Source organism: Lampetra fluviatilis, chromosome 1, assembly GCF_964198595.1.
Source record: "Lampetra fluviatilis chromosome 1, kcLamFluv1.1, whole genome shotgun sequence".
Lineage (NCBI taxonomy): Eukaryota > Metazoa > Chordata > Hyperoartia > Petromyzontiformes > Petromyzontidae > Lampetra > Lampetra fluviatilis.
In genome coordinates this window covers 39,389,757-39,408,364 of record NC_136275.1, presented here as the reverse complement: position 1 = coordinate 39,408,364, position 18,608 = coordinate 39,389,757, and the positions used below count along the sequence as shown (strand labels likewise).

The following is an 18,608-nucleotide window of genomic DNA, read 5'->3' as shown; positions in this document are numbered from 1 at the left end:
AGCTTCATGGCGGCACGAGAAAGTGCATTAGCGTTCAGCAGAAAAGTGACCCAGGTCAAAGGTATCATGTAGAATCAGGTGTCCCTTTCCGCCCAGGATGAACATCCAGCACATTCCGAGCCTGGCATCGATACGACTCGATACCGACGGTACGAGTCAAGTAATAGACGTGTGTCCAGTCACGTAGGCAGCACTACACAAGAACGGCACAAACATGCAAAGACGAAAAAGATCCCCCGTATAGCCTGTAACAGACTCTGGGGGCAAGTTCTTTTAGCAAGCACCTATGAAGGCCAGCATGGCACACAAGGGGGGTGGGGTGGCCAGCACCAAGCCCGGCCCGCCTTTGTCTCCCCAGTGGCGATATTTACACACCGCACCAGGTACTCATTTGAGGCCTATTCAACCTAGGGGAGGCCCAAGACCGGTTCAGATAATCGTCACTGGTGTTGGCCGTGAGCGGGAATCGAACTCGGGTCGCCAGGTCAGACGGCGTCATATCTTCATCAGCTGCGTAACTGTGTGGAAACTACCTGGTCTGTCACTCTACACGAAGCGGCGGGTCTTCCTCGGCCACAGTTATGCCCTCCCTTATCTATGCTTGTGAAACGTGGACCCCTCTAATGGAACATCTGCACCGGTTAGAAACATTCAGGCTGGCCTGCCTAACCAGGCTGGATTGTGTAAAGAGTTCACAAATCCTTGAAAGATCTGTACACATTCCCATCGGCAAGATCTTCCAGCAGGCAAGGCTGTGTTGGCTGAGTTATGTAGCCCGCATGCCTAGCCAGCGCATGCTCAAGCAGCTTCTGTTTGGCAGATAGAGGGGGCTAAAACGGGCATGACACCTGCTAGAAAAGAGATGGTCTGATGCGGTACAGCAGGATCTAGAACTGAGTGGACTTGCCCAAGAATGGTACCAGCTGTGTCAAGGTCGGCCTCTATGGAGGAGGGCTCATGAAGGACGCTACTGGGCAGTTGGTGGCAGTCACCCTGCAACAACAACGGGGGGCGGAGGAGCGACGCTCACAAGAACCAGAAGAGCACCAGGAGGCTACAATGCAGCAAGTTGGCACAGTAGGGGGCAAAGCTGGTGCATCTGCCAGTCATCTCAGTCAGAATCATCATCAGAATCAGAAAATGTATTTCTAATGGAGGAATCCGATGAGCTCTAAAAGCTCTTGTTCAGAGATGTCCAGTAGGGGCGGGTAGGAAGGTCACAACAACAAACAGTACAAGAACAATTCATGGCACCTGGGTCTGTCCCGTGACCTCCTGTCAGCGAACCTTCGACAGACCTCACGTGGCCTCAAAGTGCACCTGGCCTGGCACAGGCGCGCTGGTGATGTGACCGCCACTTAGGTGGCGAATGGCGGCTGTTGTTCTGTCTGTGCACGTCTGTCTGTGTGTCTTGACAGTCATGGAAATGATAATACAAATTATGGGAGAAAATTACATTTTGTTTTGGACAAAAGTATTTTTTTTTCTGCTAAAAAATAAGCCGTTCATCTCACGTCAGACTGGATCCACAACGGATGCGGCGTCGCCTCAATCACCCGGCTTGGCTTGGCAGCAGCATGATCAGCCACTGCCATCCACAGCTGCTATGTTTATTTTTGCTTTACGAAATTCTTCATTCAGGTTTTGGAAAACAGCGTTTCCTATCCAAGTGGATCACTTACAGAGTTTAATATTCCGACCGCGTGCTGCGCAAATTGAACGGGAGAACGTGTTAGTGGCCAAATGCCACGCTTACATGGTTACATAACTTAAAATAACTTCCGTGGGATTAGACCGCTGAGAGCCCTCGTCCAGAGTCAGGTCAGAATCTGTGCAGATTAACGATCCGCTGTTCCCCCGGTCCAGATAGACACGGGTAACGGGCGAGCTATTTTGCTCACAAATAATGTGCGGCACGTCCAATTTGCTTGGGGTCAGGCATGGGTCAACGCAGCGGTTTGGAAACACGGTGTTCGCCTGCTGCCGTAACTTGAGATCCTCAATTACCTGAACCGCTCGTCACGACCGAACCGAGGGTTCAGGTGACGCCTCCAAGCCAGGTTCACGTGACCTCCGCAGCAACTGGAGCCACAACAATTCACTACTATAGAGAACAATATAAAAAGATTGATTGTTTGAACCAAACTGTGAACCTGTATCATGACGAATCGAATGGTCGTTTGTCGGGAACCCAATTTAGATTTAGCTATCCTTACTCATTACAGTAAAACCCAACGGCACCGCACACGGCACACAAGCACGGCTCCAGGGACTCTGGCTACCTCCGGCACTCCGGCTATCTGCACGATCGTGGCACTGCGGCACACAAGCCCGAGGGAAACATTTATCCAAAAATGACGTCACCGACGCTCGCCAGGGGAAACACGCTCGTGGTTTATTGTCAACAATGCAGCCCGATGCTACTTCAAGGGCCGAGTGTTTAAATGTGGAATATTTGACAATGTTTGATTTTGTAATTCAGAAATTTCACAAATTCTACTCGAATTGTGCCGTCAGTGTCACGTCAGAAGACCAGGGAGCTTTCCGCATTAAACTCTCGCAGCTAGCAGTGCACCATCCTGTGTTCACACAGCGGTCTCTGGAAGATGAAGTCACATGACTCGTACCCACACGCCGCTGCCGCCGCCACAGAGCTCACCGCACGGCAAACATCCGACGTGTTTTTGTCCTCGCGGCTACAGAAGAACGATTAGGTTGGCAAACTAAATTTTCCATCATATCTTTTATGCAGTTATTTAATGGGCAACTGGCTGAGGGCCATGAAATCACCACACTGGAGAATCCAGTTAAACTAGGAGCGCTGGACCACGTGCTCCGACACAGCAACAACCCTCTGCGCCACCCAGTCCAACCCCGGTCACTAAAAGAGTCTCATTGGCTAATGCACCCCTGCAGGTGACGATTCTCCGGCTCGCGATTTGACAAATAGTTACAATTCAGGGTCACGGTTCGATTCGAGAATCAGTTGTTTTCAACGCAGTGGATGCAGCCGCCTTCTCTTGTTTGGAGAGGTCACACGAACCCAATTACACGCAACGCGTTACGAATAAATTTTTTTTTAATATGTTTTCATAAAAAATACGTGTTACTGTGCGTACAACTCGATACGCACATAGCTAGCGTAAGAATTGGTTTTAAGCGACGAATCAGAGCGTCCGTTACCTGCTGACCCCCCATGGCCTCTCGCCGGCCTCGCGGATTCGTGGAACCCCCCCCCCCCACGGCGGCGCCCGTTAATGGCGACGCCGCTCCTAATGAATGAACCACGAGGAAATGATTAGCGATGGGCAGCGGGGCGCGTTGAGATCACGACTCGAGATTTACTCTCACCTCGTGCGGCTCCAGTGGAAGTTTCCACCGGTAAGCAGGGCTGCATAAATTACCGACTCCTCCACTGCCTCTCACCCGAGATGATCCGCGAGGGTCTCTCCCTAAGGCAAGCCCCACATTCGCCGGGACTTTTAGAGGGAAACAAAAACGAAATCTTGCTCTTTTTATCCATTTGTCCAAGATATTGAAATTGTTAAAAACGTCATGAACACACCTTAATATAAACCGTCAAAACGGCTACTTTCTACAAAATGTATGGCCCCATTCACAAGTTGGGCATTGCTCACTTTCATATATTGTTGGACAAAATGAGATCTCCACAATATCAACGGTGGAGAAAACTCAGGAACACGGCGTGAATCTGGACCCTATCTTCTTTTTCTTTCGCACCGTACGTAGCCAACCGTGGCTAATCGGACGATCGTGCAGCATACCACTTTATACCACTTACTCCTCACGGCAAATCCAATGTTCGGACCTATTCTTGCCGAGCCAACCACCCTCCAGAGGTCAACCCCAGTAATGCCAGCAGACTTTGCCAATGCCAGCGAATACTGCCAGCCATTGCTTCCTTCTACGCGACGGATCCTGCAGCGGTTGCGAGGCGAACTCCCGACCTCCATGCTCTGCTCCGTCGGCAGTGGCCTTTGACCGCAAGGCACTGCCCTCCCCGCTCGGTGGGCGACCTCTGGGAGCCACTGCCGTTCATTCGCTCGCAATTTATAACCCCACGATGTATTTGAAACCACCGTCTAGCCGTTTCGTGAAGAATGATGATCCGTGTGCCACTCGCTGCAACGCGTCGCAGTATTTATATTGCCGATGTTTGGTCAATTATTTCCTTTTAATAATTATAATGTCAATTAGTTTTAAAAAATTGCCCACAAAAAATTATTGCGTAATAACATTTCGGGGGCTAATTGGCGAAGCCACCGGATGCAGGAGAGAGGCTCAGCGGGTAGCGGAGTTTAGAAAATCACGGAGCGCGGCACTTCCTGCCTTCCAGGACCATTAAGGCGCAAGAGCCGCACGCTGTAAACCGGGGACGGACAACACGCGGGGAATACGCCGCAGCAAGTCGTGACAAAAATAATAAAAAAATTGCGGAAGCACAATTTTCTATTTTTCTTTTTGTACAAAATTTGAAAAGACCCCGGGAGGTAGCTCTGCAAGATCCACTTCCGTGGGTCGGTGTCCAACACCAAAGGGTTGCACGACAGAGCCGAATGGATTATTCGTCTCATGACGTGATGCCACTTAGCACAATCAGGATATAATTGCAGGTACACATTTTTTTTCCATGTAAATATAACTTTTAAACCGATATGTTCATTAGTCATGGTGATGGCATGCTGGAGACAGGGAGGGTGGTGGCACGGTGGAGAGGGGGAGGGGTGGTGGTGGCGGTGGAGACAGTGAAGGTAGAAAATAATCATCTGGTTTTCAAAAGTGTCCACCGGCACGCTCTGCATGGGCACCTTACCGCCCCCCCCATCTCCCTCCTGTGACAGTCTCCTGGCTTTGTTGGGAAGTTGGGACTGTGGGTCTGGGATGTTGAGACTCCATGGACTCATGTCTTTGTCGCGAGAACTTTTTGATGTCTGTGCTTTTTGTTTTGGTGCCAGTTCTGAATAAGTTTTACTTTTTTTTTCGTTAGTAGGGTTTTCATTTACTTGGTAGTGGCTGTATAGAGGATTTGGGTCCTGTGGGATTCTATTAGCATGAATGACGCTATATAAATGAAAGCTTTATTATTAGTAGTATTACCCGGACTGTGAAAGTGACCGCCTTATGACCTAACTACGCTTACCACGGACTGAACGTCTAACGCGGTAACACAACGCACGCAGAGGCAACGAGTGTCTCCGGAAATTGATGATTGGTTTTCTTTTTCGGTTTTGTCGAGTGGCAGTGAAGTGAGAAACGAATCCCTTTGGAGCGTTCTCAGCGCTCGCAACACCACGCGCCGTCGGCAACGTGCAGGGGGACATGCGAGTGCACGCACGAGTGCCTGTGAGGCACAGCCGTTTCAGACAAGCGGTCTTCATCAGCTAAGCCCAAAGCTGCGACGCGCGCACGTCACGCGCACAAACCCATCGGCACCGCGGCACTCCTCCCCCCCGCCAAGCCGTGCCAGCGTGGCGCACGACCGACTCTCCCCGACCGTTGCCCGGCCTCGCGTGCCACGCAGAGCTACGTCCGGTTGGGTTAACGTGTGACGACGACGACAACGACGACTCAGCCACCCGCCTGTCCGCCGTGCCACGCAACGAGATGTCACTCCACTTGGACGGAAACACTCAAAGCGAAATGTAAAAGTGAAATTGCTGCCAGAACGCGACCGCACGTGGGCCCGCCCGCGCTCAAACTGGTGACGCTGCTCACGCATCGTCGTCGCGGTCAATGATGCCTGTCCAGGAGGCATGGCTCGGGGTGATGGATCACAACACACGGAGGAATATTCATTCGAAATGGCTCCATCATGGTTAAGCAACCACTGCTCCTACGGCTGGGAGTGCAAGTACTGATAAGCACCAAATATGCCAATGGCTTTGCAGATGCACGATGAAAATATACGTTATCCGTTCAATCTAAATCTCAATTAAATTTTCATTAAACCCGGATCGTATCGCTTCATCTGCACTGAGCACTCTGCCTGTGTCAGAAGAACCAGATGCACACAGTGGCTGATTTATTTATATATTTTTCATTTTAGCCGTATTCGAGATATGTAAACATTCATTATAGATGTAACATAAACCATTTCCTGATCATCTGTCAGTTGAAACGTTCGGCCTTTCTTGCCTTTGAGCAATCCTATGTTTATGGACCAATTTTAAATGCAAAGGACTATTTACTGAAGGAGCAGGTCACTTGTTTTCCTGTATATTTATAGAATTGGGGAGAGTGGTGGGACAGTGGCAAGCACACGGTAAACACCCATAAATTGACCGAACACATCTTGATGTGGCAGGACCCTGCTGCACAACGAGTCCTTGGACTGAACGTAGCTCTCCTGAATAAATAATTAATTCTCATTATTATAAGTGTGAGAAACAGTTACGCAAGCTTTTTATAAAGTCTACTCAAACCATCAATTTAGCCTCATTAAATTAATGACGCAGAACAAACAAGATCACGGACAGGGCTGATACTACAAGTGAGACGGTACACGAACGAGACAAAAACATTCATAAAAGATTCATTGTTGAATGGGTTTGTGACCCTGTATTTAAATTCATTGAATGGGGGTGGGGGGGGAGATGATTACATGCCCCATGGGGGGACGTTTTGGCCAAACTCACAAAGTGCTCGCCACAAATGAACCACAACGCCTTGCTGATCTCAAGGGGCATAAACCATCGTCATGCAAACTCCGGTCCATCCTCACAGCAACAGCGGCTTTTGGCTGGCCATCGAACAAAGACGGTCACCGCATCGCATGCTTTCAGATGCGCTCCCGCGGCCAGTCTGGAATGCTCTTCCTTCCGATATCAGGAAGCCCCTGGAGCCATGCACTTTTAAATCAAGATTGAAAACTCGTTTCTTTAGAACTGCTTGTTGTGTTTGGTTTGTTGTCTGTCCCCTGCAAATCCGATTAGCACGGTTGGCTACGTACGGTGCAAAAGAAGCTGAACACACATACACGTACATACACACTCGCACGAAGGAACCCTTCAGGCCAAGGCATGAACCGCGCCCATTCTCGTAGAATTGAACTCTTCACGACTGTACAGGGAAAGCCTTCGGCCTGCGTGTGCCCCGTTCTTTATTGTGGGGCAATGGCTGCATTCCTAAACCCCCGCACCACCGATTAGCGCAGTTGCCTACAGACGGTGCAAAAGAAGTTCAACGTACATACATACATCCACGCCTCTCTTGAGCCCGAGTGCCAGCCCCTGTCCGGATATGCGTCTTTTTGTTTGGATTGCCCTACGACAACAAGCCTTGCCCCAATACTGGCACACTGCCTGCGCCTGCGGATTTAATTCCTTCCTGTATTTTTGGGGGAATTTTTGTTCTAGTGCCACCAGGGACCTGGCATAAAGCAGCAGCAGCAGACCCTTCCCACAGCCCAACTTCCGCAAACCCTGACCCCCGAAACCCCGGCTTCGTCACCCAGCAGCGCCGACGGCGACTTGTCAAAACACGTCGGTCATACAGCTCGTCACCACGGCACGTCCCAGCTTGTAACAACCAGACTGAAGAGTTTTCGAAGGGAACACTTTGTCTATTTGTAGACGCAGCCAGGTGGACTTGCCAGCGTTCTCAACTCATGATCACGAATTGAAATATCAGCCAGGAACCGACAGCCCTTTATAACTCCAGGGCTGATGATGCGACCTACCACTGTGAGAAGTCAAGTGGGCGGCTGCCTCATTAATAGACTGACCCCTGCCCCAGTAATGTGGAAATTCCACCCGTTGGCTCAGAGCGGCCGGTGCAGCACTCCGCGCTCGCTTGAGCAGCATTGGGATGCGGAGACAGCTGAGAAAAAAGCGAGGAAACCGCTATACAACAAACCCTTGATATTCGCGGGTTTGGCGATTTCAGTTTTTGGTATTCGCGACTAATTTATTGGAGCGCGATTTGAAATGGGCGACGTTGCATTTTAAATATTTCGCGGCCGGTGCCCGACTGGACACCATCGAATCGCTGAGCCCGAGAACCCGGTTTAGTCACAGCTGCCTGCCTGGATTCGAACCCAGGTGTCAGCGGTGCCGGCTCGGCACTTATATTTGACAATCAGTTTGATTAAACTGCTCCGAGGTGAAACACATCAATCGTACATCTTTGCCCGCACCTCCGATTAGCACGGTTGGCTACGTACGGTGCGAAAGAAGTTCTACATACACACGTATATACAAATATTATCTGTCCTCATGCTCACACGAACCCCTGCGCAGGGCTCACCCCCCAATCCGGAGCCGGCGACAGCCACTCCACATTCCTGTGGCTGGCAGCGGCATCTACGCAATAGCAACCTCAAGGAGCATAAACCACCACCACGCAAACTCTGGTTATCCTCGCAGCAGCAGCTTTTGGCTGGCCATCTAACAAAGACGTTCACCGCATCGAGCGCTTTCAGATGTGTTCCTGTGGCAGTCCGAAACGGTCTTCCTTCCGATATTAGGAAGCCACTGGAGCTACGCACTTTTAAATCATCGAGATTGAAAACTCATTTATTTATAACTGCTTTGTGTTTAGTTTGCCATCCTTCCCCACGTACACACACACACACACATAACGTACGAGACCGGTGTTAAAACTCAGGGCGTAAGCGCCGGCGCCGGCCATGCCGCGGGAACCCACCTTGGCCGGGTCGAGCACCAGCTCGCGGAAGGTGGTCGTCGTGACCTCGATCACGAGGGGCGGCCGCGCTGAGGTGGGGGGCGGCCGCGCCATGCCGCAGCCGGAGCTCAAGTGCCGCTGGAGGTTGCTGTGATGGCGGCTGAACTGCTCGACGAACTCGACTGCCGGCGACACAATCACCGCGGGCGACGCAATCAACGCGGGCGACGCAAATGCGCATTAAACCTCCGCGCAGAAGTGGACACACCCAGATGTTGTGGCTGTGATCCAGGCACGGGTTGGTGGATCACAGCCACGATTTGCGTAACTCCTAAACCCACTGGGCTGCCCCGAGTGGGCCGAGAAATGGCAGTGCGGCAAAGTGGGCATCACGAACCCAGAATGCGGTCCCCTCTTATGCATGGGCATTGCAACTTACAGGCCCCCTGCGCCAATGCAGCAGAGCACTTCGCAAGGCTCCTCCCCAGTCTCTGTCTCCCATAACAGGTCGGGCCACTACCGAGGCCCGAGTACAGAAGATGCTCGCAAAATCGGGCAGGCGCCGATTCTAGCGAGATCTGAAATGAACCTAAGAGGATAGGATGGAAACCTGCAAGTTCCAGGTGATATTGTGGCTGGGGTGCGGAAGGCAGGGATTGAGTGGTCAGGTCAGTCACCCAGCCGAGAGCAAAGAGCGTGTGGTTGTGGTACGGTTGTGGGGCAGTTGTAGGGCGGTTGTGGAGCAGTTGTGGTGCCACTGTGGTCGAAGAGAGATTGCGAAGCAGCTGCTCACCCAGCTGCGTGCGGTTGACCGTGTGATTGTGCCGCAGCACGTGGTGCTGCTCCTGCTCCACGCTCACGATGGTGACGAACGTGAGGGGGAGGGAGGGGGCCGGCGGCGACGGCGCCCCCAGCCGCTCCGCAAACTCCCAGTGCAGCTCCGAGTCCATGGCGTAGAAGCGCAGCGTGCGGTTGGTGCGGCACCGCAGGCCCCGCAGCGCCGCCACCGCCCCCGCGCCGTCACACGAGCCGCCGCCCAGGCCGCCGGCGAGAGGACCCGGCACACTGGTCTGCGACCCCGGCTCGGCGCGGCCAAGCTGTCGGCAACACAGGCTGAACCTCCGCGTGCCGTAGCCGTCCTGGGCCCGCAGGCCGTCGCAGGTCGCGCGGCCTCCCGCGGCGGGCGGCAGGGTCGCCAAGGCCGGGAGGCTGACGGGGCAGGAGGTGACCGGCGGCAGCGCGCACAGCTCGCACGCGACCAGGGGGCACCCCCACGGAGGCAGCAGGCAGCTGCAGCAGGGAGCCGAGGTCGCGGGCGGCTCCGGCTCTGCGCCGCGCTGCTTGCCGCGCAGGTGCCTCGTCAGCAGGGACACGGCGTCGCTGCACTCGCAGTTGTGGTACTCCAGGGCGAGCTCTTCTGCCTGGGACCACCACCACCACGAATTAATTAACAACACGGCACCAATACCCGCCCATTCGGCAACGAGCAACGGCGACGCCACCACGGCGCCTGTGCCAGGCCAACGACAGCACCACCACCGCCGCCACCAACATTTCTCAAAGATTTGTAATCTCTCAACTCATTCAGGGTTCTTGATCAGGTTTTGTACATGACGAATTTGAGGTGACCACACGGGAAGAAGCAAAATAGATATTGATAATCCATAAGAGGTTTTTGGGTTAGATCGCGTAAATGTGTCGTTAAAACCTGCCACCACATAACTAGTAAGGGTTGTCACGTAAACAGAACGTGGCCAATTCGTCACCAGTACAGCACACCGGTGTGTTGGAGAGCCAAGCCACAACATTTACAATCTGAGTACGACGTTTCGCCAGTAATTACAACTAGCTTCATCAGGCGACAGCCAGATTTGTGGTCTTACTGTTTCGTTCCTTATCTAGAGAGACGTAGATGTGTTGACCACGCAGCTGCGTACTTGCACAATGTGGTGGGGGGGTGATTACCGAGGCAACGTACATTATTGCGAGCCCTTTGAACGTGTCCTTCCTGTCTATTGTGTTTATTAAAACACATTCCTGCGGAGGGAGCTGGTAGGAACGTTGGGTTGCTCGGTCAATGGCCAGGGTCAACGGCGGCGTGGTATATTCCGCAAATATACCCGACTGAGGGCGGGCACAAGCCGGCGTGAGTAGGTTAAACGTTGAGTTTTATAAGGGCACCACGGGGTGACCAGCCCCTCCCCACCCAGCCCCACCCCTCCCACCCCCCATCCAGCCCCACCCTCCCCACCCAGCCCCTCCCCAACCTCCCCTCCCCACCCAGCCCCTCCCTCCCCTCTCCACCCAGCCCCACCCCTCCCATTTTTTGATGCACGACAGACAGACACAATAATCCCCTGTGGGCTGGTGGAACCAGGTGGTTCCTACCAGTAATAGCCCTACCAACGGTCATCCCTATTGAAGTACGCTGCAGCACTAAGACGATAGCTATCCGAACGGTTAAAATTATTTTGATTTCTTTCAATTTCGATAGATTCTCTAATTCGTCTTGGCCAGTAGTAGCTAGTTTTGCACGAAACTTTATCAAAATCAATTGAGTGTCCTTGTTGGCACACGTGTTCTGCTACTGCTGACAGTTGCATTTGGGAGTATTTGTGCCAAATTCGACTGGGATGCTTTGTTTTTCCAAACATCTGGCTAGTTTATCAGTTACTCCCGCAATGTACGGTATTTTGATCGTTTTAATTACTTGGGCAGTTTCAATGCCCTGGTTAGTTGATTTGTTTTTGGTATTCAATGCCCTGTTGATTTGTGCATCATTGTAACCGTTAATTTGCAGCGCTTCTTTAACATGTTGAATTTCACTTCTCAGACTGTCACCATCTGACACTTTCTTAGCTCGATGAATGAGCGTCTTGATAAGAGCAGATTTCTGTGCAGGGTGATGGTGTGACTCTGCATTCAGATAGGCGTCGGTATGCGTTCTCTTTCGGTAAACACTGCATGTTATTTTACCATTTCTACCCCGTCCGAGCAGAATACGTGACAACCCTTACTAGTTGGCTGTGTGGGGTGGTGGTGGGTTTTAACGACACATTTATATATTTACGTGATCTAACCCAAAAACCTCTATTATGGATTATACTGGTCGTGAAAGCCTACGTGTTCAACAGATATTGATAACAGATAAAATATGAACCGAAAGAATAAACAAGAAAACTTTTAATGCCAGTGTTAAAATATAACCCTGTGGCAAACATTCCATGAAGACATAAGTCAACTGACATGTGACAAAAATTGAACCAACATTATACTGAACTATAAAAAAAACTATTCAAAAGTTTGTTTTATTTTAACAGGTAAGACCCACTGAGCTATATAGCTTTTTTAGAAGCGACCTGGCTACAAACGATAGCTCAACAAAGTGGCTTATCGTGTGGAAATATCTAAACGCATTATTCTAAATGTGGGGGGGGAAAACCGGAGGACCCGGAGAAAAATCCAAGTGATCAAAGGAAGAGAGAGACACACAAACTCCAAATAACCAACAGGCATCATCAGGGTCGGCCTCAGACCCACGACCTCCTGTATACCAGGCGAGGTAGTTAACATCTCGCCACCGTGGCGCCCAGTAATAATATCTGCGGGAGATGAATAGATGGAAATGTGAAGGTCACAACTCCCCATGTCGCTGCTGGAAGCACAGTACGCCCTGCATCCGTCCTCCCGCTGAACCCTGCAAGTGTCGGAGTCAACTCCAGACCCTCTCCTAAGGCTACTTGCACTGAGAGAACACGACATGAATATTTGATGAAAGGGGAAAAAAAAATCGCACCAAGCGGGACAGTTCTTATAATAGCCTTTGCCAAGGAATTTTCAGTGCTTGCATTGGTAGGACGAGTTATCATCGTGACAGCCCATCAAAAGGGAATGGTTGTCAGCTACGTGATTTAGGTTAGAGTTGACAGCTCAAGTGGTTTGTGCTGTGGAAATAAAGCGTCTGGGCAGAGGTTGGGCCCAGTCATAGGCAGCCTCAACAGGGTCCCAGACACAACGAGAATCACCGATAAAGATGTCACGTGAAAAAAACAAATGTCATTAAAAAATTTTAGGTTGTATATTTGCGATAAATTTATATTATTGTAGGTTCTTAAGTAAACGCAATGGTTTGTCGTTAGAATCACGATACGTGAAGAAACATCCAAGTCTGTGCTCTCGGCTTGCCTGGGTGAAAATTGGTTGGGGTTCTGCCCTCGGTTTACCCCACGTGACTGGCTCACAGCCACCATCAGACTCGATTAACAGCCTTGGTTTTTTTTGATTTTCACAGGAAGACGTTCAACTCCTGTACGATGTTAGAATGTCATCATCTATCATACCATGACGGTTTGACGGGCAGAGTCCCCCCCCCCCCACCTACGGGCGTGATGTTATAATTGCAACTAACGTGATCAAAAAGCAGACGCGGCACGAATCCACACGCCTTGGTGCGTGGATGCTGCCGTTTGCGCCGTGCTGCATTGCAGCTCTCCCGAGGCGGCGCACGCACGCAGGTTTACCGATTGGTCGCCACCGCCGCTGCTGCTGCTGCTGCTCCTCCTCCTCACTCGTGGATGGGGTCAGCGAACTCGGCGGACCCGCGTGGCAACAAGCAAGTGAGGATGTCGGCACGGCGACCGCTCACTTAAACCGCACAATAAAAAATACATCGCGTAGCGATTCTCACGGATCGGAATCTTTAGCAGAATCGGAGTGTCTTTTTTTTTTATCCTGGAGAAATCCAATGAGCTACGAAGGCTCTTCTTCACAGATGTCCAGCAAGGGGCGCGCGCGGTCAAAAAGTTACAACAAACAATGCAAAACAACGATGCGAGCGGAAAGTATAGGGAAGGTAGGCAAATAAACATAAATATACTCAAACTAAACTATTTTTATTTTACCAGGCAAAACCCACCCACCCCCAGTGACAAGCTATTCCGTTTGGTTGAATTTCCACGGGGGGGGGCAGGGTGAGGTGGTGGGGGGGGGGGGCAGGGTGAGGTGGTGGGGGGGGGCAGGGCGAGGTGGTGGGGGGGGGGCAGGGTGAGGTGGTGGGGGGGGCAGGGTGAGGTGGTGGGGGGGACACCCCCACTCTGAATCCCTCCCCTCTAACCCGCCCCCTGTGAAAACAGACTCCGCCCCCTGTGAAAACAGACTCCGTGCAGCAGTGTCGAGGCCTCTCCGCGGCATCTCCCTCCCTCACATCTCCCCTGAACCCTGTGCCCGTCTCTCTCCGTTCCTTTTCCTCTCATTCACCATTCTTTCTCTTCCCTCTCCCGTTCTTTGCTCTTCTTCCCGTTCATTAATCTCCTTGACTCAGCTCCCCTCCCTTCCTGTGGTGCTGCCAACAGGTAAAATGTTGCTAGTTTAAGCCATTCAAGTTTTAAAACAACACGCCCTTCAGAGATATGCAAATGCACCGTCAGCCAAGGTGACTGAAGAACCGCACGATGCAGCATTAACCAATTGCCTGGCTAAAGTTCCGCTCGCAACGCCTCCCCCTCTGCAACGGGCCACGTCCCTCTTCTGAACGCAGCCGCTCAAAAGTGTGAATAATGAACGGTGTCACGACTCCGCTGGCAAGCGAACTTCGGGCGCCGGGAGACAAATTTTCGTCTCTTGCACGAGGCGGCGACGCTTCCCTAGTCGACAAGAACGCAGCGGCGTCCACGCGTACGGCTCGGACACGAGCGTCCCTCGCAAAAGGGACGCGACACTCCGGCGCGGGGGCCTCTCGCGCGACTCAACGTGGACGGGCTCGTCACGGTTCTCGTCCGAGACCCCGCCAGACATTGGTGAAAAAAAATTAACCCGTAAAAACAGAGTTTTTCACTATAAATCCTTTATATGCGTGGCGGCTAGAGTCCTTTCGTCCTCTGGCTTGAGATGGCTGCCACCTATGGGTCAGATGATTGCGTGCCACCATTAAGCAATTGGTAATTAAATATATTTTTTTTTTTCCTAAAAAGTGTAAAGTTATGGAAAAAAATTTTCACGAAAATAAATTGTCACGCACAACGAGTCTGTGTGCAAAATGTCAGCTCGATTGGATCACGGGAAGTGGGTTAAAAAACGACCGAAATATTTGCACGGTCGTAAGCGCGCAAGCAAGCAAGTGAACTTAATATAAAGGATTTCAAAAGCTTTGTAGCGCGTCTGATTCCTCCAGTCTAGATAAATAACTCCGATTCCGATCCTAGGCTCGAGGAGCACCAGGCGAATCGCAGGGTCACTGGTGCCAAACCCCAGCGGGAGGGTGGGAAGTAAGTTCACCGGGTCCATCGTCACGTCAAGACGAGAGCCTGACCACTACGTAAGGCGGGGGGGGGTGGCATTACATTTCCCCGACCCACGGAGGCTCAGACTCAGGGGAGACAGCCTGCGACGCACGGCCTTGTGTTTTGTGGGTCCGAGTCTTCCTCTGGAGAAATCAAAAGAGAAACAACCGCGACCCCCATCCGCACGCACCAGCGCACGCGACGGTGTCCGAGCTGACGCGCGTCCGGGAAGTGGCAGCTGCACGTCAGGATGTCCTCGCGTGGCCTTCAAGGCCACATCCTTCCGTGCCGCCACCACCACCACCACCACCCCTCTACATCTCCCTCTGTGCCACCACCACCACCCTCCCTGTCTCCTCTGTGCCACCACCACCACCCCTCTACGTCTCCCTCTGTGCCACCACCACCCTCCCTGTCTTATCTGTGCCACCACCACCACCCCTCTACGTCTCCCTCTGTGCCACCACCACCACCACCACCCTCCCTGTCTCCTCTGTGCCACCACCACCACCCCTCTACGTCTCCCTCTGTGCCACCACCACCACCACCTTCCCCGTCTCCTCCGAGGGGGCAAGATATAATCAATATTGACTTTTCAATACAGATTTGACTCGAGTCCCATCAAGAACTTTCCGCGATGACTGGTGCTATTTCAGCCGCAGAGCTTAGCGAGACCGAAACACAATCCAGCGCGTGCTGGGAGACGACACGGGCACGCATCGCCGCCGTGCGACGCGGAACATTTTCTGTGCACGCACCCTGCTTGGACGTCGGATGCGTTTCCAAGCACCCCGCCAAATCGCGCGCAACCCCAAAATAACCTCGCTTATGCCCCAGTGTAACCCCCTCCCCCGCCACAGCAGCTTGCTGCAGCATGGCGACGCATTCCAGCAAGACCGGGAACGACTCGGAGGCGCCAAGAGGAACCGCAAAACAAGCGGGGAGGGCAGCCATGCGGCGAACCGGCATCAAATTCCCTCCCAAACTCTGCCATCCTCAATATGCACGTATGTTCCGTACGTAGATAACCGCGCTAATCGGAGGTGCGGGGGAAGGACAACAAGCTAATCACAACAAGCAGTTCTCAATAAATGAATTTTCCATCTAGATGATTTAAAAGTGCACAGCGCCAGTTGCTTCCTAACATCGGAAGGAAGAGCGTTCCAGACGGCCGCCGAAGCACATCTGAAAGCGCGCGATGCGGCGACCCACCGTCTTTGTTCGATGACCGAGCCAAAAGACGCAGCGCGTATTTACATGTGGGAGGAAACCAGAACACGCGGTGAAAACTCTCGCGTGCCAAGGGGCAATAATTAATTCCATACAGGTGGAACAGACGTAGTCCACGTTCTGCTACACCGCCCTCTCCAGGCGGGCTAGGGCATAGTACCTGAACGCCCACGGGAATGGAGCTTTACAACACGATTGCGATCCACCAAACCTCAAGTGACGGTGGCGGCAAGAGATGCAAAAAAAAGAGAATGCAAAGATGATGATGATGATTGTGGAAGCCTCCATTTGGGGACGACACAAGTGGGCGTGCCGACCCACTCGCCCCACGCCTTGTCAAGGCCTCGCTGAAAAGGAGTCCTCGTCTCTAATGGACCACAGAGCAGTACTTAGATTGCGGATTTCGGGGAGCCATTCTCTCTTCATTTAGTCGCCCGGATAAAGTCAAGTGCTGAGTCGGCCCTTCGTTATCAATGTTGGTGCGGGAAGAGCGGGGGGGGGGGGGGGGTCATTTCCACCCTCCTCAACCCCCCCCCCCCCCCCCCCAATATTATTAGTGTCAGCCAATCAGTGAACTCGGTAAAACATTCTTTTTACGCAGGCAGTCCCTGGGTGACGGAAGGGTTAGAGGTTCCCGAGAATGATCCATAAACCCGAATTTTCCGCATGTCGGAAACTGAACAATTTTCCCCCAAAATGAACGATAAAATCCCATAGCCGCAAATAGCCGATTACCGTTTTCGTTTTCCCTCAGTACTGCATTGCGCTATTGTCTATTTTCTATCACGACCTGTATCATATCGCTGTACATATGCTGTGCACTTCCTACAATTCTTTCATTTCTTCGAATATATACCCTAACACTGCTCATAATTAAACTAATGGAACGTATACTGTGTCCAATTGTTTACGAATTAAAACACATTTTTTTTTATATATTAATTGTTAACAGAAAGCAGTCACTTCCGAATGCCCATTTCCCGTGCATTCAGCTGGGCCTAGACTTCTCCAATCGCTGTTGCTGGAGACCAGAAGCAATCGAAGTGTAATTGTGTTAAATATAATACATTCGGTAATTAAATCTTTACTTAAAGCTTTCGTGATTGCAGGAATTCATATTCTTTGGGTCTTTCGGTAAAATCACGTAGATAGGTTAAAAGAAAATAACAAAAAAACAAAAAACTACGACGTTTCGATTACAACACAAGCGGCCGTTTGTGTTGCGATCGAAACGTCGTAGTTTTTTGTTATTTTCTTTGAACCCATCTACGTGACTTTACCGAAAGACCCAGGAGAATCTTTAGGTGGAAACCGTTGCCGAAAATTCCCCATCGTCCGCGACTGGAATCGTGCCGATAACCATGCCACCTACTGGCCAGCACACAACACGAACAGAAGACAAAACCGCACAACGATCGGTGTCGCGGTGGGGAGCCGGGGGGCGAACGTCCGCCCCGCACGGGCGCGTGCGCGAACGAGCGGCGGTTACCATGTGCAGGAGCTCGTGGCCGTCCGAGCGCAACGGCCGGAAGGGCAGGAAGAGGATGAGGGCGGGGCCCTTGCGCAGCTCCGTGTTGAGCAGCAGGCTCTTGCGCCCGCTGGGCCGGAGCCACTGCAGCGGCGGGGGCTGGCGCGCGCCAGCGGCCCAGCGGTACAGCGTCTCGGCCGTGGCGCCCGCGCCAGTCTCGGTGAACACCTGCCCGGAACGCAGAAGCCCACCGTGACGACGACGACGGCGGGGGAAGCACTGGCGGACGGTGTGTGTTGAAGCCAACCGTGGTAATTCGAACAAAAACTAAACGATAGCCTCTTCTTGGTTCTTTCGGTAAAGTCACGTAGAAGGGGAATAATAAAATAAAAACATAATAAAATAATTCTCACGACGTTTCGGCCACAACGCAAGCAGCCGTCGTCAGGTGAAGAACAGGGCTGTCGGAAAGACAGCGTCTGACAGACCTGTTCTTCACCTGAGGACGGCTGCTTGCGTTGTGGCCGAAACGTCGTGAGAATTGTGTTTTATTATGTTTTATTTTTATTATTTTATTATTTCCCTTCTACGTGACTTGACCGAAAGAACCAAGAAGATGAATCCCTGCAGTCACGAAAGCTTTAAATCCAAATTTAAACGATAGCCTATTTTTTATTTTTTCAGGTAAGACCCACTGGGAAATTAAGCTTCTTTTTCAGAATCGACCTGGCCACAAATGATAGCCCATCGAAGTAGCTTATCACGTGCAAATGTATAGCAGCCAAATCCTTTTCAACGCGCGTTTATAAATGTGTAGGGAGGACCAAAAGAAAAAAACCACGCGACCACAGGGAGCGATACACGCAAACTCCAAATATACAGGCATTGTCAAGGGTAGGGGTCGAACCCACGGCCTCCTGTATACCAGGCGAGGTAGTTCACATCTCGCCACCGTGACGCCGGGGCCATGACCGGGACTACTCGCCACA

At 51.8% G+C, this 18,608-nt stretch overlaps 1 protein-coding gene across 1 annotated transcript in view; it reads right to left on the bottom strand.

Moving 5' to 3' along the window:
• TXNDC11 (thioredoxin domain containing 11) overlaps positions 1-18,608 on the bottom strand; it is a 46,960-nt gene that overhangs the window by 18,373 nt on the left and 9,979 nt on the right. The window contains exons 7-9 of the mRNA XM_078862644.1: positions 17,641-17,847; positions 9,437-10,064; positions 8,665-8,825 (exon numbers count right to left, since the gene is read on the bottom strand). Coding sequence (XP_078718770.1) covers positions 8,665-8,825; positions 9,437-10,064; positions 17,641-17,847 — 996 coding nt within the window. The remainder of the gene's footprint in view (positions 1-8,664; positions 8,826-9,436; positions 10,065-17,640; positions 17,848-18,608) is intronic.